We start from the raw sequence: 27,473 nt of genomic DNA, 5'->3' as shown, positions 1-27,473 counted from the left end.
GATTTTTACAGGTAGGAGAGGAGTGCCAGAATGGTTTCTGGCTGGAAGTGGTTAAAACCAGAGGATGAACTTCACCCAGTGAGACTCTGGTACACACATCTTCTGTATTTCTGAGAAGTCTTACCAGAAGCAGTTTTCATAGAGTAGCAAACAAAAAAAACAAAAATTCTTTTACAGTAGAAACAAAGCCAGACAGCTCACCTTCACACAGAAGGATCAGGTTGCACTAAAATATGTCTGTAGCAAAAAACAGTTTCTCACCTTAACCACCTCAATACCGGGCCTATTCTGGCACTTCTCTCCTACATGTAGGAATCATCATTTTTTTGCTAGAAAATTACTCAGAACCCCCAAACATTATATATGTTGTTTTAGCAGACACCCTAGGGAATAAAATAGCGCTCATTGCAACTTTTTATCTTGCATTGTATTTGCGCAATAATTTTTCAAACGCCTTTTTTTTTTGGAAAAAAAATGGTTTCATGAATTAAAAAATAACAAAACAGTAAAGTTAGCCCAATTTTTTTGTATAATGTGAAAGATGTGACGCCGAGTAAATAGATACCCAACATGTCACGCTTTAAAATTGCGCACAATCATGGAATGGCGCCAAACTTCATAACTTAAAAATCTCCATAGGCGACGCTTTAAAAATTTTTTACAGGTTACCAGTTTAGCGTTACAGAGGAGGTCTGGTGCTAGAATTGTTGCACATGCTCTAATGCACGCGGCGATACCTCACATGTGTGGTTTGAGCGGCGTTTACATATGTGGGCGGGACTTGCATGTGCGTAAGCTTCTAAAAGCGAGCTACCGGGGACAGGGGCGTTTTAAATTTTTTTTTTTATATTATTTTTTTTATTTTTACACTTTTTTTTACATTTTTTTTTTTTTTTGATCACTTTTATTCCTATTACAAGGAATGTAAACATCCCTTGTAATAGGAATCTATGTGACAGGTCCTCTTTATGGAAAGATGCAGGGTCAATCAGTGAAAAAAAATTTACCGATCTCATGCTGACAGCCATGACCGCAGCTTCATTTATTTCCGACGGTCATAGAGATGACTGTAAATAAAAAAGATTGAAGCGCTTCACTGTGTAATTAGTGAGAAATAAATAAGTGTGTAGCCAGCACAAAAATCCAGCTACTGTGCAATGAAAAAATGAAGCTTAAACTAAGTGACCACACGTGTTAAAACTAATAAATACCTGTGTCACAGTAAAAGTTGTTACAAATATATATAAATACGGTGAAATGTCAAATCAGATGATTAGCAATAAATACTGGATTATTACCAAATAAATAAAATAAATAAAAAAGAGGAGATAGACACACTGATGCTATAAAATAAATGTGTGAATAAACAAGACAACCAATTCAAATGGAGAGTAAAATGTAGTCCCAGTCCTAAAATTGCTTAATTGGAGTGCTCCCTTGTTAATCCCGAACGATGGTATCATTCAGCTCCAACCTCATAAGATGTGGTTTTCAGCGCCAGCGATCATATGTAAAGCAAATAAAGAAAGAAATTTCATTGCGCAATGCTCTGAAAATATAGTACACCAGCAAACATGCTATGAGATCCACTCACGTGCACCCCATATTAGGAAAGGCCTATGCAGATGTGATTAGCAGTCAGCCGCCAAGAACGAGAGCAGGATCGCTGCAGTACACAGCCACACTGACAGACTGCACAGTACGTCCTAGGCTCCTCCCACGCATTGCGTCACATGACTTTCTCAAGGACCCTTGGTCTTGTACATACACCATAGAAATGACTGGTGACCATCTCTATCGTCCTCATCCGGCGCCGGCCGATTCTTTCTCCGGGCCCCCCCGATGGCATGGGAGAGCCCGGAGAAGCACCGGATGGCGGCGGGTCCCCTCCCGTCGCCTATAAGAACGATCAAGCGGCGGAACTGCAGCTATGATCATTCTTATCGTGCACAGAATCGCCGGCTGAAAAGAATGATATCTGAATGACGTCTGTAGCTACAGGCATCATTCAGATATCAACCCACAAAGACAAGGACGTTTATATACAGTGGCTGGTTCTGAAGTGGTTAAAGTGGTTGTAAACCACACTCTGAAATGAAAAAGGAACTGCGTAGATGTTAATAGATGCAGACAGGGCATCTTGGGAGCGAGTGCCCCCATAGGAAGCAGCTTCCTATAAGGCCACCCGCCAAAGTGGAGGAGCCAGGTGCATGTGATCCCAGAAGTGAATCGTGGATGCTCTGTGCAAAACCATTGCACAGAGCAGGTAACTATAACGATTATTTAAAAAAAATAAAATAAATAAAACAAAAAAAAAAAAAACACTTTAACCTTGCATAATTTAGGAAATAGTTTTGTAAATTACGTATACAAATTCGCATTCTATAAATATTGCAAAGATATACTCTGCACAACTCTTCGTAACGTTTCTTCTGCCAAATTTTGCTACTTGCATGATTTGCAACTTGCAATAAATACAAAAAGGTACACATTTAAAAAGGTTGATCGTTCATTACTTTTATGTAAAGAAAAGCACAAATCACAGATTTGTTGAAATAGTCTTCATTATTTTGTGTACACACAGCTCAAGTAACAGCCTTTATCAGTGATGAATAAATACAAAAAACAGCTTATTCAAGAGAAAAATATTCAAGTACTTATTTTGAATGCAGCTTATATGTGTACCAGAAATTCAGTTATAAGATGAACTTTCAAGTTGTTTTCATGCAGGAAAAGAAAATTAAAACATCCCTTTCCCTGGAATGGTCCATAGTTTTATTGGACATGCGATGCTCCGGCAGTTGGCTAAAGCGATGCATTCATCTGTCTTGGTTCCAAGTTTGTAAACAAGTGATCTCCCATAATGGTGGCAAGATAACACAATTCTTTAAATCTGTAACATTAAATACAATATCCGTGACAGTTCTAGGTCTCTGCAGAATTGTTTTTACAGTATTCATTTTACATGCTTGCAACAGAAAAAGATTTCCAGTTTTGTGGCTTTGTAAGGCTTTGGTAGGGTTGCACAGAAACTCACATGTATACAGCCCTTTTGTGCAAATTAAAATACAGTAGCAGCAATGGTATCTGAAAAGTTTAAACGCAGCTCCAGCAAATGTGGATGTGATATCAGTTTCAAAAACAAAATGTATCAATGAGCAGTTCCAATCAATGATCCATTTTGATATGGTAGTGATTATATTGAAACAGTACATTATTGGCTGCAAGCATTAAACCATGCAGATTGTCTATTTATGCACTAAAAAAGTGTTAAAAAGTCAGTCTTTACAAACTGCTTTAATCAAAACTTGCTTCCAAAACATGATTGGGATATATAACAAAATAGAATGTTGCATAATTCAACATTCGGCCATACAATCTTCACATACTGAAGGGAATATCATCAGCCTGAATTATGGCTCACAGCGGTGACAAGGAGGAGTAATCTAGGAGTTTTTATCCATCCACCCATCCTGGATAGGAAATACTAAAGATTAAAGAGTAACTCCACTTTTTTTCTTCTTTTTTGTTCTCAACATAAAAACAGAACATTCCCCTCTGGGTGATTAATGAACATTGCAGTGATTTACACAAACTTTGAAGATTAATACCTTTGATTATTCTGAAGAAATAGCTGTTTGCCTGTGTCCATGTGCACAGTGAATCTGTATGGAAGGAATTTTATAGTTATCAATCAGCAGCTGCACTTGCAGGGCTCTAATGAGGAATGTTGCAGGGTCTGCAACCTTTTAGACATGATTTCCCTTTGGGTGCATCTCACCAAAAATGACATTTTTGTTGCAGTGGATGACCAAAATGTGACTCATCTTAGTGCAGACTTCTGGGACAATCAATCCCATAATCACAAGCATGAAGTGACACTTCTGGGGGGTGTTCTATACACCATCTGTGTACAGAATGACTTCAGGTTGCCATATCGCAGTTTACAGAAAATTACAGTGCTGCAGATTGAAAAGAAACAGTATCTTTTTTAATAATGTTCAGTTACAATATGACTTGTGTCGCAGTTATGTACGCTTTTTTTCCCCCCACACAAGTGGAGTTACCCTTTAAAACTAGCAATGCTTTAAGTTCTCATCCAGGACAAAATGAAATGAAACAAATGGGTTCACTAAAAGCACTGCTCCCAAACAGTTCTACCTACTCTATTTATACTTCTGCCTACAGGAAGAGGAGGCAAAAATAAATAAATAAAAACAAAAAAAAAACAAACAAATAAACACAGAGGGGCAGTCAATTACAGGACACAGGGAAGATTAAAGTAATATCAAGGGTTTTTTTTTTAATAACATGTTATACTTACCTGCTCTGTGCAAAGCCCCGTTCCTCCACTTCTCAAGTTCCCCGCTGATGCGCCAGGCCCTTCTCTCCTGCCTAGTTCCCCCATAGCAAGCAGACACACGCACACACAGTGCGGCTCAGCCACACCCCCACTCTCACTGGCTGTGATTGACTGTAGCAGGTGCCAAGGGCTACCGCTGCTGTCTCAGCCAATGAGGTAGAGACCTGAGAGAGCTGAGGCTCTCGTCGACACGGCTGGATCAAGATGGGGGTCAGGTAAGTTTCAGGGGGGCTGGGAGCGCTGCTGCACACAGGTTTTTCTATCTTCATGAACAGAATGCATGGGAAAAAAAAAAAACACTTGAGCCTTTACAACCACATTAACTGTCCAAAAGCAATCCAACTGTGGGGTGAGCAACAAATAAAACACTAACAGGCCAACTAGAAAATAGTACTGGGGACGGTCTGTAGCTCAAAGAGCCATCCTCAGATGAGGACTAAACATCCACCTAATAGAACTTGGAAAATGTGTGAACAGAAGGCTTTGCAAATATGGGAAACAGTAGCCTGATGCTGAAGTACCCAAAAGGCACTCACAGCTCAAAAAGCGAGTGCTTTGACAGGAAAAGGGTGCATCACTACATCACTAAAACCAAAAGCTTTGATAATGGTTTGTCCTAGCCATCAACAAATGGTTAAACAGCAATATGGACATGCAGGTATGCATCCCTAATATCTAGAATGCAAGAAGTCCCCCTGATGAAGGGAGGCAATGACAGACTTGGTGGATTCCTCCATACAGAACCTTTGAGCTCAAATGAAAACATTTAGAGCTTTCGGATGCAGGATGGGGACTCAGAAAACTAGCTTGTGACCTCTGCGTTAAGCAAGTCAACAACCATCTGTGCCATTTGGCCTAAAAAGTCAAGCATGACTGAAAAGTGAAAAAAAAGAAAACTCCTTGTGTAGAGGGAACTTTTAAGGTGGCATAGGCTCTTCAAGAAGAGGGCCAGAGAATTCCTGGATGCAGATGTCGAACGCATCAGTAGGCACACTGTAGACAGCACCTGAAGGCTTTAGTTGAGTGTGAGCTGAGAGCACCTGTAACAGTGGGACTGACCCCTCCTGTATCGAGAATCAGACATGTTGCAACTGCTTGGTGATAAGCAGCTTAGCCCAGAGTAAATCGGACAAAGCCTCCTAGATACCTACAGAACCCAAATGCTGGTCGCAGGTGTAGGATCAGATAGCTGGAGATGGGTGCTGTAACAGTAGGCGTGCAATAGGAATGGATCGAAGGTCCACGTGGCTCCTTTCAAAGTAGTTGGGAGATGGGAAAAAGTGAGGAGCACAACAATGTTAACCTCATCCCCAGTGAAACCAGCAGAGAATAGGAAATTCAAGGCACACAGTGGTTCAACAACTAGGTAGTTTCCAGTGGTCAGACAAATTGGCTTACTCACACAGTAAATCTTAGGCAACAGGGCAAGCAGAGGCATGGTGTGTGGCGCTGGACTTGGAAAGTATTCTGCTGCTAACTTTATCAGAATGAGGTCTGGAAAGTGACTAGTGAGGAACCAAGTCCCTGAAGGTCACTTTTCACTGCAACATCTGTACCAGCAGGCTCTAGGTACAACACTCCAAAGCAAGGCTGGAGAAAGGCTGCTCTGGATAGATGCAATTGTAGAGACCAGCTCAAGCAGCAATGTAGCAAAGCATCTTGACTAAAGACAAAAACTCTAGCAAAAAAGGATTTTTCCACTTCAAAACTGAAGAAAAGACATCCTTCCTTCTAGGACACTAACAAAAAAAACTGAGGCATGCTGGTAGTAAGAGGGCTTATCCTAGATTTTTTTTGTTTACCAGTATTCAGTCCTTCTGTAGATGGCAGTATACCCCAACAATAAATATCTTCCTATGTCCCTGAATGGATGAGAAAAAAATAAGGTTACAAATCTAAAAAACTTAAAGCTGAACTCCAGGCAGATATAAAAGACAAATGCAGCTTTGTATTCATCATTAAATTTATTTTTATTTTTTTTAAACTTAACCTGGCCTTTTTAACGCGACCTGAACTTGACGTGGTATCAGCCTTATACAGTCAACTGTAAAGCAGAGATTAGACTGGCAGAAAAAGCAGCACCACAAATAGCCAGTCATTTGTACTGCAGCATTCATGATCTACTGAGGGACATGCTCATAGGAGGAGGGAGCAGAGTGTTCGATGAGCTCATCTATGTGCTGCTTCACCTTTCACTGTCAAGACCTGTAATTGTAACTTAACTACAGCAGAGAAAACAGATTTTCTGCTGTACGGCAGGGCTGTGTAAACATCTTGACTGGATGAACAAAAACGTAAATACTTTGTCAGGTAAAACAGCTCCAATACATGCATTGCATCCGTTTGCCTGGAGTTCAGCTTAAGGCACATCTAAACCCCACAAACAGCAGATGTTAGATGTGGTGGTTGACTAGTTTTCTTAAACCTTTATTTTAACCTGGTGATCTTGTCACTAACAATTCCTGTCTCATGTTGGCAACACCCACTTACTCTACAGTATCTATGGAGAAGTAGTGTTGTTGTCACCCTAGGCTACTCTCCTAATCTGCACTACAAACATTTCCTCTTCTGTAGACCAGTGGTTCTCAACCTCAGTCCTCAAGTACTCCCAACAGGCCATGTTTTCGGAATTTCTCCTAGATAGAACTGAGGTTGAGAACCACTGCCGTAGACCTCAGAAAAAGGTGGGAACTAAAAGCATGCAGCATAAGCACTGGAAGTTATCAGTTCACAAGGTTTCTGTAAGGAAAATGACACTCACCTAGGAGATTAACTAGCTAAAGTAACAGTAATATTGTACAATATGCTCCCTAAATGTGCCATGTCTGTTTTTTAGCAATCCACCTCGCCCATCTGCTACCGCAACCCAAAGACATACTTTGCAATGTATGCAGGACACAATCTCCCAGACTGCAGTACCTGGTGCTTGGGAGAGTTACCAGATTATAATGTTGTAAGATATATACAAGTAGGTGTTTGTTTAGTCCTATACACTTTCAGAATGTTGCATCTGCATTGGATTTTCAAAGGGCTGAAGTGGTATACTGAGGAGATACTGAAAAAAGGTAGGAAATGGCACTCAATAGTACCTATAACAGAATAAAGCAAGTGACACAAAAATTGTTAAATGCAGTGTATGTACAGTATGCCGAATTTGCGTGCATTTTTTAGCCAGTTTTCTATTCCAGATATTATAGTTCACAGGCAGATTGGGGTACTAATTAAAATTACATTTAGGTAATTAATGATTTGACAGCTAGATTAAATGAAAGATTTTTACACATGCATACACTTACACAACCCCTAGTACATTTAGTTTAAATATCACACCATTATCCCAAGTAGCATTTCATCTTAACACAATTATTTAATTGTGGAAAAAATTAACACGTGTCAACTTCTTTGCCAGAATAAAGTGTAAAAAAAGCACAAAGTGTTTGTGTGTGTGTGATTATATACTTATCAAAGATCACACTAGCAGTTGTTCAGCCTCTCTGGCTTGTTAACCACTGGCTGACCTTGCGCTGTCAAATTCACAGACCAAAAAAAACCAAAAAACAAAAAAACAAACAATCAATACCACATACAGTATAAAAGCATTAGGAATACTTATGCCAGATAAAATAAAAGATCTTTTGCTACCCTGATGGTCTCAGCCTCTGACACTGGAGCCACCTAATGCATACGGGTACCTTTAGTACTTGTTTTAACCAAAAATCATTTAAATTAATCTTAAAACTGCCAAAAAAATGGCTGGAGTTCAGCTTTAACACCACAATAAATATCCCAAAACCCTGAAGAAAAAAAGAAAAAGAAAGAAAGCAGGTGTTGCCTACTTTCCTTAGTTGTTTTCAGAATATCACTACATATGCACGTTAAACTGGGTTCTGGGGTACGAGGTAGTTTTCACCAATTATCCGAAGTTTGGGATACTACACCTCCCCAAAATTGGTGTGCCCAGTTTCCTTGGCATGATCTCTTGCTGCCGACTGTCCAGTTAATCCTTTCTGGCAAACCATACAACGTAGGGCAAATCTATTCACATCTGTGAACTTCCTTTTCTTCCTCGCTTCATCTGCCAACTCCAAGGCCTGCACCAGTGCATCATCATCTGTTGTGGAAAAAATGGTCATAGGGGGCATACTAGGATCAGGAAACTGGCGCTGTAAAGGGTCATAGTGAATGCCATCATAAATTAGAAAAACCCGTCTGGTGTAACCGGCGTCTTCCCCAAAACGATCTATTCTCACTGTCTGGGTATCTACTATACAAATTTCACACTGATAAAATTTGGAAAGTATTGAAACTTCTATAGCTCCACCCCATGTGTCATCCCTACGAATCCACAAGCAGTACTCTTCATTACTTTTTCCAAGCACAGCTTCAGAATAACTTGTGGGATCACTGGCAACAATTTCAGCTATAAGGCTACGCATGTCTGGTGCGCATGCTGGGTCATATACACCACCTTCCACCACATAGTAAACACTTGTAAAGAGACAGGAATTGTCTGCTGGAACTACTCTACGAACAATTGCTGGAGCTCTTGGCAGAGTCTGATCATTTACATATTGCTTCACGACCGTAGCATTCCTGCTTTTATCTTCTTCCACAACCAATGTGTCACCTGTTTAAAATACATAAAAAAATATACACACCTTAAATACCTGTCAAAATACAGAACTGGACTAACAAAATAGATTATAGACATTGTTTTACATATATAGTACTTTAGGAATGCCATCAGCAGTTCAAAGATGCCAGCCATTAAATCTTTTATAAAAGGGAAAAGGGGGGGGGGGGGGGGGAACGACTGGTTTTGCGCCTTATAACATTTTCTAAACTATTCACACAAAAAACCTGCACACCATCTTCCAATGTAAGTGAAAAGAAATAAAAATCCTCGGCTGCTAGTTAGCACTCAAAAGGTGTCCTCACTCCACTCTAAGGCTCACACTCTGTGAGGCGTGTTTTGCATGGGCATGGCTGCCCATTCATTTGAATGGGCTGCCATGCCTCCTGAAACGTAGGGAAAAGGTCCCTGCAGCACTTTAGAAATCGCAGCCCACACGGAAAACACAAGTGCAGTGAGGTTCCCAGTGCGTGTGCGAGCTCCAGTGTGCGCAGTGTTTTATTAGGATTCATTGTGCAGGTGGTTGCGGCTGCAGGAACAGGTGCGGACCCACAGCGGGAATCACCTGCACAGATATGAACCCAGCCTTAAAGTGGACGTAAACCCGAAAAACATTTTTTTTTATTTTGGTGTCATAATGTAGAGTATAAGATTTCCTATCATTTGAGCCCAGTCTTGTCACACAGAGTTAATCCATCTCTGAGCAATCCTCTTTTATTGTTCAGTGAGATAAATCTTGACAAAGAGAGAAAAACTTTGTCAAATACTCTCCCTTGCAGGTGATTTACATCTCGTGCACTAGCCTAAAGACACATGCATTTTTTAATTCCCGCCCACTCCTTTCTTCTGCTGCTCTACCAGGATTGGATGTTCCACATCTCAGCATAATCTCAGCCCTGGCTGCAGACACTCCACTGGTCTGATATTACACACACATATATATATGTATATATATATATATATATATATATATATATATATATATATATATATATATATATATATATATATATATATATATATATATATATATATATATATTATATAAATGGCAGATAATTTGGTTTGCACGCAGTGGAATGTGATATTCTTTACCTGTGGCAAAAGTTTGCTCTATTGCTATCATTACACAAAAGAAAATTATTAATTGTATTTATTTTGTATGGTTCAATATATGCTCACAATTATTCACATATTTGGTGGTACACTGTGCAATATTAGTAAGTTAATATTAGCGCAATTATCTATTTATAATGTGGTGTCAGTCGTTTTTTATTTTCAAATTTCATTTTTTTATCTTTTTTTTTTTACAATTTTATTTTTATATCTATATATATTTCAGCCCTGTTGGGGGCTTTGGTGACATGTCAGGGGTCTAAACCGAAACCCCTGACATCTCCCATTTGAGACAGAGAAACGGACAGAGGATACAGATACCCCAGTCCTTTTCTCTGCATTTAAGATGAATGCAGGGAAGACAGAGACTCTTCTCCATTCATAAACTGAGCAGAATAACACACAGGTTACTCTACTCAGTTATCACAGAGCGATCAGTAACGAACGCTCTGTGTCCTATTCAGAAAAGAAAGGGGCCGGTAATTGATATACCGGCCCCTTTCTCCACTCTCCATCCTGACAGATTCCCCTGCGCCCCCCCCCCCCCCTCGCAGCCCGCGGTAGAGGAGAGGATTGTAGAGGAGAGGGAAGCCGGCTGCGGGGAATGAGGGGGGGCGGAGGAGGAGGAAGACAGCGGGGGATGTGGAAGACACAGAGGGGGACGGAGGAGTAAGATTTCTTCTGCACATGCGCAGGAGTAACATGAGCGCGCGCTGCTTCTTCACAGAACGCGCTCTGTCACTCCTGCACACGCACTTCAGTCTTCCCTGGTACGAAGCTCATCCTCGCAACGCCGGATGGCCTAGGGGAGTGTAGTGGTGGGCGGAGGAGTCCTCTGATGTCACGACTCCGCCCGAGCGCCGGGAATGAGAAACGCCCACCAATTCGGCGATATTGCGGGGCAAATTACAGCTGAGGGGGTGAGTAATAAAACAAACGGATACAAGCAGGAGGCATGTATATCATTATAGATATTAACTATGTTAATATCTTGCAAATGATGGTAGTGGGTTTACATACACTTTAAATAAATCAAATGGTTCAAAACAGTGCAGCACTACCACTCAATACTAAAGTAACTAAAGTGTGTCAATAATATTTACAAAAAGATAAATACATACAAATATCAAAGTCAAAAAATAATTAAAAAAAAAAACCATGATTAGATACTATGCTAAACCGTGAAAGCATAAAAATGTGACAAAATACAATAATACCAATGAATGATCCGAAGTCTGTGACACATCAACCAAAGTCTGTCATAGAAAACCCTTGTGATCCACCTAATGTAAAACTTTAAAAAGGCACTCCAAAGCGCATACACCCTGTGCACTCAATCACCCATGGCTTTATTCACTCACTCAAAGCCATTTACCTCACATTCAGACCACAGTACTATATGGAGGTCACACAAGCTCAAACTTGTGTCCCTTTAAAGGGAAAAACGGAGAACCGATCCACACTCCTTAAAGAATAAATTCACTTTTTCAGGCACAAAAATAAATAAATGCACATATTTTCGCCAAAAAACTAATGTGCACTATTAGTTTTTCCTGTAGGAGCCTGGAAAAAAATCGCACCCCTGATCAGTGAATCAGGGGTGCAATGTCAAGTTTCTGTAGACACTTCCTTCAGCTTTCTGCCCGTACCTTCATACAGGTTGTATTTTTGAAAGATGCAGGGCTTGTGAATGAACTTCAAGAGTGCTCATTATGCTGCGTACACACGACCGGACTTTACGGCATACTTGGTCCGGGAGACCGGAGTCCGTCGGACAATTCAATCGTGTGTGGGCTCCAGCGGACTTTTTTTCCCCAAAAGTTTGACGGACCTAGAAATTAAACATGTTTCAAATCTTTCCGACGGACTCGAGTCCAGTCGAAAAGTCCGCTCGTCTGTATGCTAGTCTGACGGACAAAAACCGACGCTAGGGCACCTATTGGCTACTGGCTATGAACTTCCTTGTTTTAGTCCGGTCGTACGTCATCACGTACGAATCCGTCGGACTTTGGCTGATCGTGTGTAGGCAAGTCTGTTCATTCAGAAAGTCCGTTTGAAAAGTCCGCCGGACAAAGTCTGCCGCAAAGTCCGCTCGTGTGTACGCGGCTTTAAGGCCCTCACAGTTCATTCAGAACTACAAGCCTTCAGCCGTGTTGGCTGATTGTAGTTCATTTATTCATAGGAAACTGTCAATGAATGACGAGGTTGTGTGGGTGGAGCCCCGCACGGCCATGTTCCTTTTAAAAAGTGATACCGGGTGTGGGGAGAAGATTTCCCGCCCACTGTCACACTGAGGAGGAAAGCTGGGGAACTGGCGGCAGGAGCTGGATCATGTTACATGTAACATCCTAAATGTGGTTGGAACATGTTCAAAAAGGTGAACTTGGTGTTTAAAGCGGTTGTAAAGGCAGAAAGTTTGTTTTTTACCTTCATGCTGACAAACGGCTAAGTTGTGAATTATAATGTGTAGATGTGCAACGTTTTATGGTTGTTACCCGAGTCTAGACTAGAGAAGATAGAGATATATTATATATATATATATATATATATTACACATATACATATATATATATATATATATATATATATATATATACACATATACACACACACAGTATCTCACGAAAGAGTACACCCCTAACATTTTTTGTAAATATTTTATTATATCTTTTCATGTGACAGCACTTTGCTGTCCCCTCAAAATAACTCAATACACAGCCATTAATGTCTAAACCTCTGGCAACAAAAGTGAGTACACCCCTAAGTGAAAATGTCCATATTGGGGCCAAAGTGTCAATATTTTGTGTGGCCACCATTATTTTCCAGCACTGCCTTAACCCTCTTGGGCATGGAGATCACCAGAGCTTCACAGGTTGCCACTGGAGTCCTCTTCCACTCCTCCATGACGACATCACGGAGCTGGTGGATGTTAGAGACCTTGCGCTCCTCCACCTTCTGTTTGAGGATGCCCCACAGATGTTCAATAGGGTTTAGGTCTGGAGATATGGCCAGTCCATCACCTTTACCCTCAGCTTCTTCAGCAAGGCAGTGGTCATCTTGTACGTGTGTTTGGGGTCATTATCATATTGGAATACTGCCCTGGGGCCCAGTCTCCAAAGGGAGGGGATCATGCTCTTCTTAAGTATGTCACAGTACATGTTGGCATTCATGGTTCCCTCAATGAACTGTAGCTCCCCAGTGCCGGCAGCCCTCATGTGACACTCCCACCACCATGCTTGACTGTAGGCAAGACACACTTGTCTTTGAACTCCTCACCTGGTTACCGCCACACACGCTTGACACCATCTGAACCAAATAAGTTTATCTTGGTCTCATCAGAACATGGTTCCAGTAATCCATGTCCTTAGTCTGCTTGTCTTCAGCAAACTGTTTGCGGGCCTTCTTGTGCACCATCTTTAGAAGAGGCTTCCTTCTGGGACAACAGCCATGCAGACCAATTTGATGCAGTGTGCAGCGTATGGTCTGAGCACTGAAAGGCTGACACCCCACCCCTTCAACCTCTGCAGCAATGCTGGCAGCACTCATACATCTATTTCCCAAAGACAACCTCTGGATATGACGCTGAGCACGTGCTCTCAACTTCTTTGGTCGACCATGGGGAGACCTGTTCTGAGTGGAACCTGTCCTGGTAAACCGCTGTATGGTCTTGGCCACCGTGCTGCAGCTCAGTTTTAGGGTCTTTGCAATCTTCTTATATACAGCCTAGGCCAGTGATGGTGAACCTTGGCACCCCGGATGTTTTGGAACTACATTTCCCATGATGCTTGACTACATTGCAGAGTGTATGAGCATCACGGGGAATGTAGTTCCAAAACATCTGGGGTGCCAAGGTTCGCCATCACTGGCCTAGGCCATCTTTATGTAGAGCAACAATTCTTTTTTTCAGATCCTTAGAGCGTTCTTTGCCATGAGGTGCCATGTTGAACTTACAGTGACCAGTATGAGAGAGTGAGAGCGATAACACCGAATTCACACCTTGGACCTTGTAACACTAAAAGTCACATGATACCGGGGAGGGAAAATGGCTAATTGGGCCCAATTTGGACATTTTCATTTAGGGGTGTACTCACTTTTGTTGCCAGCGGTTTAGACATTAATGGCTATGTGTTGAGTTATTTTGAGGGGGACAGCAAATTTACACTGCTCTACTACTTTACATTGTAGCAAAGTAAGTGTCATTTCTTCAGTGTTGTCACCGAAAAGATAATAAAATATTTACAAAAAATGTGAGGGTGTACTCACTTTTGTGAGATACATACATAAAATATATATATATTTATTAATTATACACACACAGATTTGGGGTGATCCTGAAGAGTACAATGCTCATACCTAAACCTGGGACATATGAAAAACCTCACCTTAAAGTGGTTGTAAACCCTTACAGACCACTTTTACCTACAGGTAAGCCTAGATTAAGGCTTACCTGTAGGTGCAAGAAATATCTCCTAAACCTACACGGTTTAGGAGATATCGGCAATAGACAGGCACTGATGTCGCGCAGGCGCACTGAGCGTGCTGTTTCTAATGGTGATCATGCTGTTAGTGGCAGCTCCCGCGCATGTGATGTCATTGCGGCTCCGGCCACTCACAGCGCCGGAGCCGCGAATCTCGTAAGGAAGATGGATGCTTCGTGGAAGAGGGGACAGCAGTAACATCGCAGGCTCCTGTGTCAGGTAAGTGACACATAATGGGCTACTATGCGATGCATAGTAGCCCATTATGCTTTACCTTTGCAGGGAAAAAAAAGAGGAAGTAAAGCCCATCAAGGTTTACTTCCTCTTTAAAAGGAGGTAAGGAAAGCTAAATTCTACAGAGATCCCAAACTCATTTAAATATACCACAAGGAAACTACAAATCTGCACAAGGGATGGAATTTCAGAGTCACTGTTATATAAACAACTAATCTTGATTAATATGACAATAAAAGGAGAGGATTAGCAATATGGATTATGCAATGGATGGATTACAATGTTCAGAGTGAAATTCACACATAGCCCAATATTTAGGTGTGGAGAATACACCATTCCATGTCATGTACAGAATGTTGCAATCAGGAGTACATGACGTACTGCACAGTGAAGCCATATCATTCAACCCAATACACTCAGCACACCCTACCACACACTTAAATATACAATACACATCACATCTCATACCTACCTCACAGCTCCCATCAGTGAATGAGCAGACTTTATAGTAGAATTTATTAGGCAACACAGCAAGCTTCCCTTTTCCTGAAGCTTCTCTACGAATATGTATAGTTTAAAGCTCTGCTGAAGAACAAATGCAAAATGCCCCATTACCTTTGTTAAACAGAAAAAAGTATTCGATTTGCTTTCACTTTATTACTTTAGGCTTCAAAAATGAGACTAGCAACTGCCATGTCAGTAGCCAATGAGACAGCTTCATTGGCCAGTAAAAGGTAAGCGTCCTGGAAATGGTGATCGGAATTGAGACACTTAGGTGTTGATTTACTAAAGGCAAATCCACTTTGCGCTGCAAGTGCACTAGGAAGTGCAGTCGCTGTGGATCTGAGGAGAAGAGCTGAAATGAGGGGAAGCTCTGCTGATTTTATCATCCAATCATGTACAAGCAAAAATGCGTTTTTTTATTTACCAGCATGTCCCCCTCAGATCTACAGCGAGTGCACTTGTAGTGCAAAGTGGATTTGCCCTTAGTAAATAAACTACTTAGTCATGAAGTCAGGGAAAGCAAGCCCCAGGAACTAAGTGAAACTAAAATCAGAGAGGCAAAAAAGAAGCTTGTTTGAAAACAGGGTAACAGCAGTAGATCATTTTACCAAGATACTTAGCTATGTAAAGCAGGAGGTAGGCAACCCTGGAGACTGAGGTGCAGATATATTGTGCAAAAGTTTTAGGCAGGTGTGCAAAAATGCTGTAAGTGAAAATGGTTTCAGAAATAAAAGTGTTAATAGTTTATTTTTTTTATCAATTAACAAGACGGAAAGTAAACAAACAGAAGAGAAATCCAAATCAAATCAATATTTGGTGCGACCACCCTTTGCCTTCAAAACAGCATCAATTATTCTAGGTACGCCTGCACACAGTTTCAGAAAGAACTCGACAGGTAGGTTGTTCCAACCATCTTGGAGAACTAATGACTCAAACTAAGTTACAGGCACAGCTCAAGGCTCCACCAGGTCCTCCTTCGTGGCAACCGCTTGGAGTCCAGACAAGGACAGAGCTGCTCTCAGCTCCAAATATCTAATGGAAAAAGAAAAAAGTCCTGGAAATTGCACATCTCTGCAAAACCCCTTAAGGTGGTATGACAGCCTCAGCCTGGGCTCCAACCAGGCCACTAACGCGCTTCACTCCACTCACTGAACTTAGTCATACCTAAGCTCTATGGGCGGAATGAAACGCGTTGGAGGTGTGGCCTGGCTGGAGCCCAGGCCGAGGCTGTCAAGACACCTTATGTAATCCCAGACAGACTCAACACCCACCATTTTATTCTCTATGCTTTAAAAAATATATACAGTGGATATAAAAAATCCACACACCTGTCAGGTTTCTGTGATGATATAGGGAAAGAGCTGGAGGACCCAATAATGACAGGAGTTTTAGGCGGCTCTCAAGTCTCTGAAATCGGGTAAGGCCCCTGGCCCGGATGGCTACACCCTATCTTATTATAAGTTATTTTCGGAGAAACTGGCACAGAGATTTGTGACCGCCTTTAACTCATTACGAGAAGGGCAGATAATACCAGCAGAGAAACTACTAGCCCACATAGCAGTTATACCTAAAGAGGGGAAAGACCTACCGCCCAATTTCCTTGCTGAATGTTGATCTAAAAATCTTTACGAAGATCATAGCAACGAGATTAATGCCCCACATCCCTATGTTGATAGATCCTGATCAAGTGGGCTTTACTCCAGATAGAGAGGGTAGAGAGAATACTCAGCGGGAGGGTTGAGTGCTATACATCTCTCCCAAACTCATCATATCCACCTAGTGCTGTTATCCACAGATGCGGAGAATTCACTGTTTTTTTTTTTTTCTTCTCTCTCCCCTTGTATATTTCTCTGCCTATAGAGGCAAAACCAGGACTTGTTCTTGGAAAGGAAAAAGAAATGGTGCTTATTTTGTTAAGATGATAATATCAATTAGGATTAAGATAAAAAAAAAAAAAAAAAAAAAAACACAAACACACACACACACACACATTATAATGTTTTGATATATGAAAATATATAAATAAAGAATTTATTTAAAAAAAAAAAAAAAAAAAACGCGTTGGAGCCCAGGCTGAGGCTGTCAATATGCCTTCTTATGGGTTTTGCTGAGATGTGCAACTTTCAGGGATTTTCCCTTTTGCATCTTGGAGAGCTAACCACAGATCTTCTGGATGTAGGCTGCCTCAAATCCTTCTGTCTCTTCGTGTAATCCCAGACAGACTCGATGTTGGGATCAGGGCTCTGTGGAGGCCCCAACCATCACTACCAGGAATCCCTGTTCTTTACACTGAAGATAGTTCCTAAGGACATCAGCTGTATGTTTGGGGTCATTGTCTCCCTTATGGCATGATGAATAAGTATTTGCCTGTTTTTCTCCACATTGAGGATATCATTGATCCTGACCAACACAAGCTGAAAAATTGAAGGCTTGGTTGGTTGAATTTCAAAATCAATAGTGGTACCATCGGATCACAAAAAATTCTGATTTTCAAAAGAATTTTTTTTCTAAATTCCACCCAAGAATGGCCTGCATTACTTCACAGCATTTCTTTACACCTGCCTAAAACTTACACAATACTGCATATTTAACACCCCCGCTCTCAGACTGACAAAGTTGCTGTCTGCTGTGCCTCTTGATGTCATTCATCCAGAGTCGTGTCACTGGCCAGATCATCAGGTGAAAAAGCCTAAAGAAAAGAAAAAACGGATGCAGCCACCACATCTAATGATTGGTAAGCTGCAATATATTACATTTTTGGTTTTGGGTTTAAATTCCATTTTAACCACCTCAATACAGTGCATTTTCACCCCCTTCCTGCCCAAGCTATTTTTCAGTGCTGTCACGCTTTGAATGACAATTGCGCGGTCATGCAACACTGTACCCAGATGAAATTGTTATTTTTTCCCCACAAATAGAGCTTTCTTTTGGTGGTATTTGATCGCCACTGCGGTTTTTATTTTTTGCGCTATAAACAAAAGAAAGAGTGACAAGTTTGAAAAAAAAAAAAAAAAAACATTTTTTACTTTTTGCTATAATATCCAACTTTTTTTTTTTCAGTTTAGGCCGATATGTATTCTTCTACATTTTTTTTTTTTTCAAAAAATAATCGCAATAAGCATACATTGATTGGTTTGTGCAAAAGTTATAACATCTACAAAATAGGGGATAGATTTATAGCATTTTTATTATTTTTTTTTACTAGTAATGGCGGCGATCTGCGATTTTTATCGTGACTGCGATATTGTGGCGGACATATCGGACACTTGACACATTTTTGGGACCATTCACATTTATACAGCGATCCGTGCTATAAAAATGCATTGATTACTGTATAAATGTGACTGGCAGGGAAGGGGTTAACACTAGGGGGCAGGGAAGGGGTTCATTATGTGTCTAGGGAGTGTTTCTAACTGTAGGTGAGGGAACTCACAAGGGGAGGAGACCGATCGGTGTTCCTCTGTACTGGGAACACACATCGGTCTCCTCTCACCTGACAGGACATGGATCTGTGCGTTTACACACACAAATCCACGGTCCTGCTGTGTTACCAGGCAATTGCGGGTGCCCGCAGGACATCGCGGCCGCCGGCACGCGCACCGGGTGCCCAGTGACGCGGCCGGCGCGTGCAATTGCCCTACTGGGCCGGGAAAGCGAGGACGTCATATGACGCCCTCCCGCAACGAGAGCTGCGCCGCCTGCCTGTCAATTGACAGCCGGCGGTCGGCAAGCTGTTAAACAACTTCAGTCCTCCCTGTTGCGACATGTTTGGCATCTATAGACACGATGGAACATCTTTTATATTTTACTAAACAATTGGGTATTATATTGTTTTTGTTCATTAAAATTCATTAAAAGTATATTTTTTCCCAAAAAATTGCATTTGAAAAAAACACTGCACAAATACCGTTACATAAAAAATTTCAACACCCATTTTATTCTCTAGTTTTTAAAAATATATACAGTGGATATAAAAAGTCCACACACCCCCTGTTAAAATGTTTCTGTGATGTAAAAAAGTTAGACATAGATAAATCATTTCAGAACTTTTTCCACCTTTAATGTGACCTATAAACTACAACTCAGTTAAACAACAGACTGAAATCTTTTAAGTGGAGTGAAGTAAAAAAAAAAAAAAAAAAAAAAAAAAAAAAAACACACAAGGTTGCGTAAGTGTGCACACCCTTAAATGAATACTTTGTTGAAGCACCATTTGATTTTATTACAGCACTCAGTCTTTTTGGGTAGGAGTCTATCAGCATGGCACATCTTGACTTGGAAATATTTGCCCACTCTTCTTTGCAAAAACAATCCAAATCTGTTCGATTGTGAGGGCATCACCTATGCACAGCCCTCTTCAGATCACCCCACAGATTTTCAATTGGATTCAGGTCTGGGCTCTGTCGGGGCCATTCCAACCAAACTTTAATCTTCTTCTAATGAAGCCATTCCTTTGTTGATTTGGATGTATGCTTTGGGTCATTGCCATGCTGAAAGATGAAGTTCCTCTCCATGTTCAGCTTTCTAGCAGAAGCCTGAAGGTTTTGTGCCAATATTGGCTGGTATTTGGAACTGTTCATAATGTCCTCCACCTTGACTAAGGCCCTTGTCCCAGCTGAAGAAAAACAGCCCCAAAGAATGATGCTGCCACCACCATACTTTACTGTGGGTATGGCGTTCTTTTGGTGATGTACAGTGTTATTTTTGCACCAAACATATATCTTTTGGAATTACGGCCAAACAGTTCAACCTTGGTTTCATCAGACCATAACACATTTTCCCACATGCTTTTTGGAGACTTCAGATGTGTTTTTGCAAAATTTAGTCGGGCTTGGATGTTTTTCTTCGTTAAAAAAAAAAAAAAAAAAAAAAAAAAAAAAGGGCTTCCGTTTTGCCACTCTACCTCATAACCCAGACATATGCAGAATATGGGAGACTAATGTCGCATGTACCACACAGCCAGTACTTGCCAGATATTCCTACAGGTCCTTTAATGTTGCTGTAGGACTCTTGGCAACCTCCTTGACGAGTTCTTCTCATCTTTTCATCAATTTTGGAGGAACGTCCAGTTCTTGGTAATGTCACGGTTGTATCATGTTTTCTCCACTTCATAACTGTCTTCACGGTGTTTCATGGCATTTCTAATGCCTTAGAAATTCTTTTGTACCCTTCTCCTGACCGAGACCTTTTTAACAAGGAGATCCCTCTGATGCTTTGGAAGGTCTCCGCAGACCATGGCTTTTCCTGTAGGATGCGACTAAGAAGAGGTAAAAAAAGACCTACTAGAACAGATGAACTTTATTTGGAGTTAATCAGAGGCACTTTAAATGATGGCAGGTGTGTACTGACTCCTATTTAACATGGGTTTGAACGTGAATGCTTAATTCTGAACACAGCTACATCCCCAGTTATAAGAGGGTGTGCTCATTTATGCAACCACATTATTTTAGTTTTTTACTCCCCCCTAGCCCCCCCCCCCTAAAAGATTTCAGTTTTTTACTCCCCCCCCCCCCTAAAAGATTTCAGTTTGTTTTTCAATTGAGTTGTACAGTTTACAGGTCACATTTAAGGTGGAAAAAGTTCTGAATTGACTTATCTTTGTCACATTATTTTACATCACAGAAACTGACATTTTAAAAGGGGTGTGCAAACTTTTTATATCCACTGTATATTGTTGTGGAAATTTTATTAATGTATGTTTTCAGATGTCCCCAAGTGTCAGTTTTGCTGTAATATACTCATGCGAGCGTATTCGCACATAAAGGTGTCGGTGGAAGACCATTGGCTGCAGAAACCTTCCCGTGAACATGGCAGATCTGTTTGCTCTTTTAGGCATGATCGCTTATGCCTCAACAAGAGACTGGCCACCTCATGGCGATTGCATTAATGCTCCTAGCAAACGGATCTGCGTACATGGGAACAATAGCATAACCATACAAAAATCACAGCCCACTGTGCCCTAATTGAGTACAGCCCGTGTAATTGGTAACGGTGGGAATTTGCACATGATCGTGTTCAGAGTCCTGTAAGTAGTGTTCAAATTGTGAGACACTTTGGGTCTCACAAGAAAGAAGCTGACCGCATGGCTCTGCACACATCACTAATGGAATTCTATTTGTATATATACTTGTGCCTGATTGGTTCTTTTGAAAGAATACAAGTGTCTGATTGGCTGATTCTGAAGCCACCACCTTCCTGCGTTATTCATGTTTACAGTATTAATAAAAGCAGCAGATCATTGTAGTCAGGATTTGGCTAAGGTCAACGTGAGGTTGGTTCGAATCCCAACCACGACACTACCTGCCTGGAGTTTGCATGTTCTCCCTGTGCCTGCGTGGGTTTCCTCCGGGTGCTCTGGTTTCCTCCCACACTCCAAAGACATGCTGGTAGGTTAATTGGCCTCTGTCCAAAATTGGCCCTAGTGTATGAATGTGAGTTGGCGATGGCGCTACATGGGTACCTTAAATAAATAATGATAGATGAGCATCTTAATGACACACAATGTACGGGAATAGGGACAATTGTAGACACTCACTCAGGTTGAACTGGTGTCTTTATTCAACCTTACTATGTAACTATGATACCAGCGTCTGTCTATGTTACTTGGAGATAAACAAGCGCACTTTCCCAGCATTATACCAGAGAGCTATGATTGTGCTTATTAGTGCATGGAATTATTTCCTTATGGGCAAAGCTTATTTCCACCACAATCTGTTTGGGGGTTCCAAGTAATTTTCTAGCAAAAAATACAAATTTTCACAAAAAAGTGTCACAAAAGGCCTGGTCTTCAAGTGGTTAAACTGTTCAAATCAAACGTTACCATCAAATTGCTTTAGACCCATATCATACCAGCGATCCTGTCACTAGCAAGAATTTGTCATCAACAGGATTGCTGGAATATACAGGGTGGATCCATACCAACATGTATCTCTGCTTGGCCGATCTCCCCAGCGAGGTGTCGCTCTCTCACTTTTGAAAATGTTACAAAACCCAAGTCACCATAGAATCACCACCTCCCTCTTCTTGACAGTGAGAGAGCAAGGAATGCAAGCAGTTGAGTGTTGTCACTCACAATCGGGGTTCTTTAAAAGCCATACTATATCTGGAGGGTTCTCACCAGTAGGGATGAGCACAGGTTTGGTCCTAACTTAGGTTTGAACTGAATCCAGAAGGAAGCCATCACTGCTGCCAAATCAGCACCCAATCAGCTGTGACCAAGGCATGCCCCACAGCCACATGTAACAAAAGGGCAGGGAGGCTCATGATATCATTTATCCCAACAGGGTCGGAAATGCCGTGGCTGGAGCCGATTTGGTGGGAGTGAAAAAACTTCCTACCAGGTTTTGTCCGAACCTGCTTGTCAACTCATGCGTGGCCAGACAACACTTCTATTTTATTATCCATATTGATGTATGCTTAAGGGCCAGTTCACACCATAGAAACACAGTCCAGATGCGTTCCAGATGCTTTTCTGCATGCACATTTTTTACGCGTTCTAGTGCATTTTTTATGCAGTTCCCCCCTATTCTGTCATAATCTTAAATAAGGACATGTGCGTTCCAGTGCGTTTTTTTCAAAATGCAGCATGTTCTACTTTTTTTTCCTGGAACCGCAAGCACTGGTGTGAACTATGCCATTAAACACCATATAACCTACTTTCCATGTGTTTTTCATGCAAAAGAAAAGAAAAAAAAAAAAGCACTAGACTCAATGGTGTGAACTGGCCCTCAATAAAAACGGTCAAATCGGAAAACAACTGAACAGCCATAATATCCCTCCTGATCAATTTCGACTTGGTTTAGAGCAGATTCAATCATACTGAGTCAATCAGCCAGGGTAGAAAATTATTAATCGATTTGCATCGATTAGCAGCACTGCGATACTTTGTATAAAAATGTCAATCAGTGCAAACAACTAAATCCCACACCCGATTGCAAGCTGAACATTACAGGTAATCACACATGCCTGAACAGTAATATAAAAAGGGAGAGTAAGTGCAGCGCAATAAATACATAAATAGATGACTAAAGTCCCCAATGCTCAATATAGGCAGATCCACTTAAAAATTTTCAATGGCCAGAGGAGATGGGATCTTGTGTGCAGTAAATCAATATGCGCTTACCAGAAGATGTGGACCTCTGCAAGGCAGGGGTCAAACTCGCATATATCCCCTCAGGAATGATGACCTACTGGATGTTGTCACTGGAACGGAACACAGCCGGCAGAGATTCCTGGTATCCACAAACAAAGCCAAACTTCCAGCAGAAGGAGCCCCAAGGAATACAGGCATCCAGATCCTGGTGTCCCCCCGAGTATCTCCAAGGTATCAGAAATGAAAGCACAGAAAAGGGATACTATCTAAGAGTAATCTGTTTATTTCAGATTGAAAAAAAACAAAACAGTAATGTGTGCAGGCGCTGGGACATATAAAATCGTATGAAATCGTATAAAACTATCGGGCTGCGGTGCACAAGCAGTCCCGACCTACAGAGAGAAGCAGCGGGTGACGTCTGTATAGAAAGCTCCGCCCCCCCGTACGCGGCGTTACGTCCTATTGGACTTCGTCAGCGAGGGGTGGAGCCTGACGATCACCCGGCATGTTAAATACTCGGCGGACGGTGTCTGATTAGGCTCAGGAACACACGGAAGTAAAAAGGCTTCCTTAGTGATTGGACCTTAGCAACGACTTGTCCACTATAACCGACGCTGAGAAAAAGCCTATGCGGTGGAACCGGAAACCAAATGTTATGTTTTCTTTAATGGGGACACACACCACCTTGCCACACATGGACACAAAAAGCCACATTTAAGAATTTATTAAAAATATCAAAAAAAGGTAAAAAAGTTAATTGAATAAAATAGAATGATATACTTAAAATAAAATAAACGTCATTCTATCATATAATTTGTACTAAAAAAAATTCATAATGACAGGAACGAAGTCTCCCGCTGCCACCTCTGTATATATGAAAAAGCAACCAGCATAAAAAATTCAACATATGAAAATATAAAAGATAATTGTTAACAAAACATATTGCAGATAAATCCCCACTTTAATCGGACTGTTATACGACTATTTATTAGATATAAAACAGTTTAAGTCGAATTCTACATTCAACCCCCTTAGGGAACAGAACCTGAGTCTCGTGGCTCCACATGGATTCACGTTGGCTCAATTGTCTGATGTAGTTGCCCCCCCCTTCAATGTGAATTGACTTTTTCAATGCCCCAAAATTTTAAATGTCTAGGATTACGATCGTGGTACCTCCTAAAGTGTTTAGAGACATTATGTGTAATAAGTCCTTTTTTAATATTGTTCACATGCTCAGCGATGCGGACTCCCATAGGTCTTGAGGTCCTCCCTATATATTGGAGTCCGCACTCGCATTCCAGCATGTAAACAACCCCTACCGTATTGCACGTGATAAATTGTTTTATCTTATAATTCTTATTAGTGGCAGAAGCTGTAAAATCTTTCTCTTTTACTATTCCCCTTACATTGTTTACAAGCCCGGCATCTGCCGCACGCGTAAAAGCCTGTCAGGAAATTGAAAATCCTGTTTTCCTCCTTAGAAATAGGGGGATCGACAACACTAGGTGCTAAAATATTTCTCAATGTGGGGGGCTTACGATAAACAAATTTGGGGCGAGGAGGCAGTACTGGGCCCAGAACACTATCTCTTTTCAAAATATCCCAGTGTTTAGATATTATCCTCTCAAACTTTTTATATTGGATATTGTAATTGAGGATAATTTTGTATTCAAAATTATCCTAGGATTGGTTAATACTAATTGATTTTGAGCTACTAAGGAAGCGCGTTGGAGGCCGCCAACAGTAACTATATCACTTCTTATATGCTCCTCCTCATAACCCTTCTTCAAGAAGCGGTTAGCTAGAACTTCAGCTTGGGAAAAATAATCTGAATCCAGGGTGCAGTTCCTCCTCAGCCGGATAAACTGCCCCCTGGGAACATTATATAACCAGGAATGGTGGTGACACCTGTCTAACGGTATGAATCCATTCCTATCCGTGGGTTTAAAGAAATTTTTTTTTTTTTTTGTAACGTATTTATCTCCTTGTTTGAATATTTCAAGATCCAGGAAGGCAACACATGTGGGGTCTGCATTCCAGGATAGATGAATCCCCCTGTTGTTACCGTTGAGTTTAGACATAAAAAGTTGGAGGCTTATGAGACCACCCTCCCAAATCATAATCAGATCATCAATATATCTTTGGTAGCAGACCAGCTGAGCCGGTCTGCTACCAAAGACCACCTTCTCTTCCCATAGTGCCATGAAGATGTTGGCAACGCTGGGCGCAAAACGGGCACCCATAGCGACTCCAAGCGTTTGGAGAAAAAAATCTCCCACCATACCAGAAATAATTTCTGGATAGGCAAAAATCCAAAGCCTTCAGTATAAATTCTTTTAAATGGGGAGGGAGATTCGATCCGTTAAGAGCCCACTGTACAGAGGTGAGAGCATCCCTATGACCTATAATGGTGTAAAGGGAGCTCATGTCAGCAGTGACTAAAAGGCTATTTTCTTTACAAGTAATATTGTCCAAAATTATTAAGTAGTGACCCGGTGTTTCAATTCAAGAAAGAATTACATACGCTTATCACATTGGGTAAGACACAGGGAGTATTAAGTAAAAAAGAGGCCTCCTATCTGAACCCGAGTGCATGTAGGAGACCCATAATATATTTTTTACCCAAAATACACAAGGACGCCAGTTTCCCTCCAGGTCGACCTATCGTTAATGGTATTGACTCCGTTACCGCCCGCTTAGGTCAATACATAGACCATTTTCTGAAACCTCTAGTGTCTACCACTAAAGCATACCTTAAAGACACTAAACATATTATTCAAATTTTGGACAATATTACTTGTAAAGAAAATAGCCTTTTAGTCACTGCTGACGTGAGCTCCCTTTACACCATTATAGGTCATAGGGAGGCTCTCACCTCTGTACAGTGGGCTCTTAACGGATCGAATCTCCCTCCCCATTTAAAAGAATTTATACTGAAGGCTTTGGATTTTTGCCTATCCAGAAATTATTTCTGGTATGGTGGGAGATTTTTTCTCCAAACGCTTGGAGTCGCTATGGGTGCCCGTTTTGCGCCCAGCGTTGCCAACATCTTCATGGCACTATGGGAAGAGAAGGTGGTCTTTGGTAGCAGACCGGCTCAGCTGGTCTGCTACCAAAGATATATTGATGATCTGATTATGATTTGGGAGGGTGGTCTCATAAGCCTCCAACTTTTTATGTCTAAACTCAACGGTAACAACAGGGGGGGGATTCACCTATCCTGGAATGCAGACCCCACATGTGTTGCCTTCCTGGATCTTGAAATATTCAAACAAGGAGATAAATACGTTACAAAAAATTTCTTTAAACCCACGGATAGGAATGGATTCATACCGTTAGACAGCTGTCACCACCATTCCTGGTTATATAATGTTCCCAGGGGGCAGTTTATCCGGCTGAGGAGGAACTACACGCTGGATTCAGATTATTTTTCCCAAGCTGAAGTTCTAGCTAACCGCTTCTTGCAGAAGGGTTATGAGGAGGAGCATATAAGAAGTGACATAGTTACTGTTGGCGGCCTCCAACGCGCTTCCTTAGTAGCTCAAAATTCAATTAGTATTAACCAATCCCAGGATAATTTTGAATACAAAATTATCCTCGATTACAATATCCAATATAAAAAGTTTGAGAGGATAATATCTAAACACTGGGATATTTTGAAAAGAGATAGTGTTCTGGGCCCAGTACTGCCTCCCAGCCCCAAATTTGTTTATCGTAAGCCCCGCACATTGAGAAATATTTTAGCACCTAGTGTTGTCGATCCCCCTATTTCTAAGGAGGAAAACAGGATTTTCAATTTCCTGACAGGCTTTTACGCGTGCGGCAGATGCCGGGCTTGTAAACAATGTAAGGGGAATAGTAAAAGAAAGAAAGATTTTACAGCTTCTGCCACTAATAAGAATTATGCGACAAAACAACTTATCACGTGCAATACGGTAGGGGTTGTTTACATGCTGGAATGCGAGTGCGGACTCCAATATATAGGGAGGACCTCAAGACCTATGGGAGTCCGCATCGCTGAGCATGTGAACAATATTAAAAAAGGACTTATTA

General features: G+C 41.2%; 2 protein-coding genes across 3 annotated transcripts in view; one reads left to right on the top strand and one right to left on the bottom strand.

Moving 5' to 3' along the window:
- LOC141128477 (C4b-binding protein alpha chain-like) overlaps positions 1-27,473 on the top strand; it is a 365,002-nt gene that overhangs the window by 12,111 nt on the left and 325,418 nt on the right. The window lies entirely within an intron of this gene.
- The window catches only part of YOD1 (YOD1 deubiquitinase), a 34,461-nt gene continuing 9,534 nt past the window's right edge, over positions 2,547-27,473 (bottom strand). The window contains exons 2-3 of one of the 2 annotated variants that reach the window (XR_012241698.1): positions 7,037-8,990; positions 2,547-6,947 (exon numbers count right to left, since the gene is read on the bottom strand). Coding sequence is in view for 1 of the 2 variants with exons in the window: in XM_073615782.1 (XP_073471883.1) it covers positions 8,296-8,990 (695 nt within the window). In the remaining variant the exon portion in view is untranslated. Of the gene's footprint in view, positions 8,991-27,473 lie in introns of both variants that reach the window. The other variant, XM_073615782.1, reaches the window with a different exon arrangement.

The sequence above is a fragment of the Aquarana catesbeiana genome, linkage group LG02, assembly GCF_042186555.1.
Source record: "Aquarana catesbeiana isolate 2022-GZ linkage group LG02, ASM4218655v1, whole genome shotgun sequence".
NCBI classification, from domain to species: Eukaryota; Metazoa; Chordata; class Amphibia; order Anura; family Ranidae; genus Aquarana; species Aquarana catesbeiana.
The sequence above is the reverse complement of the archived record's forward strand: the minus strand, read 5'-3'. Positions and strand labels throughout refer to the sequence as shown.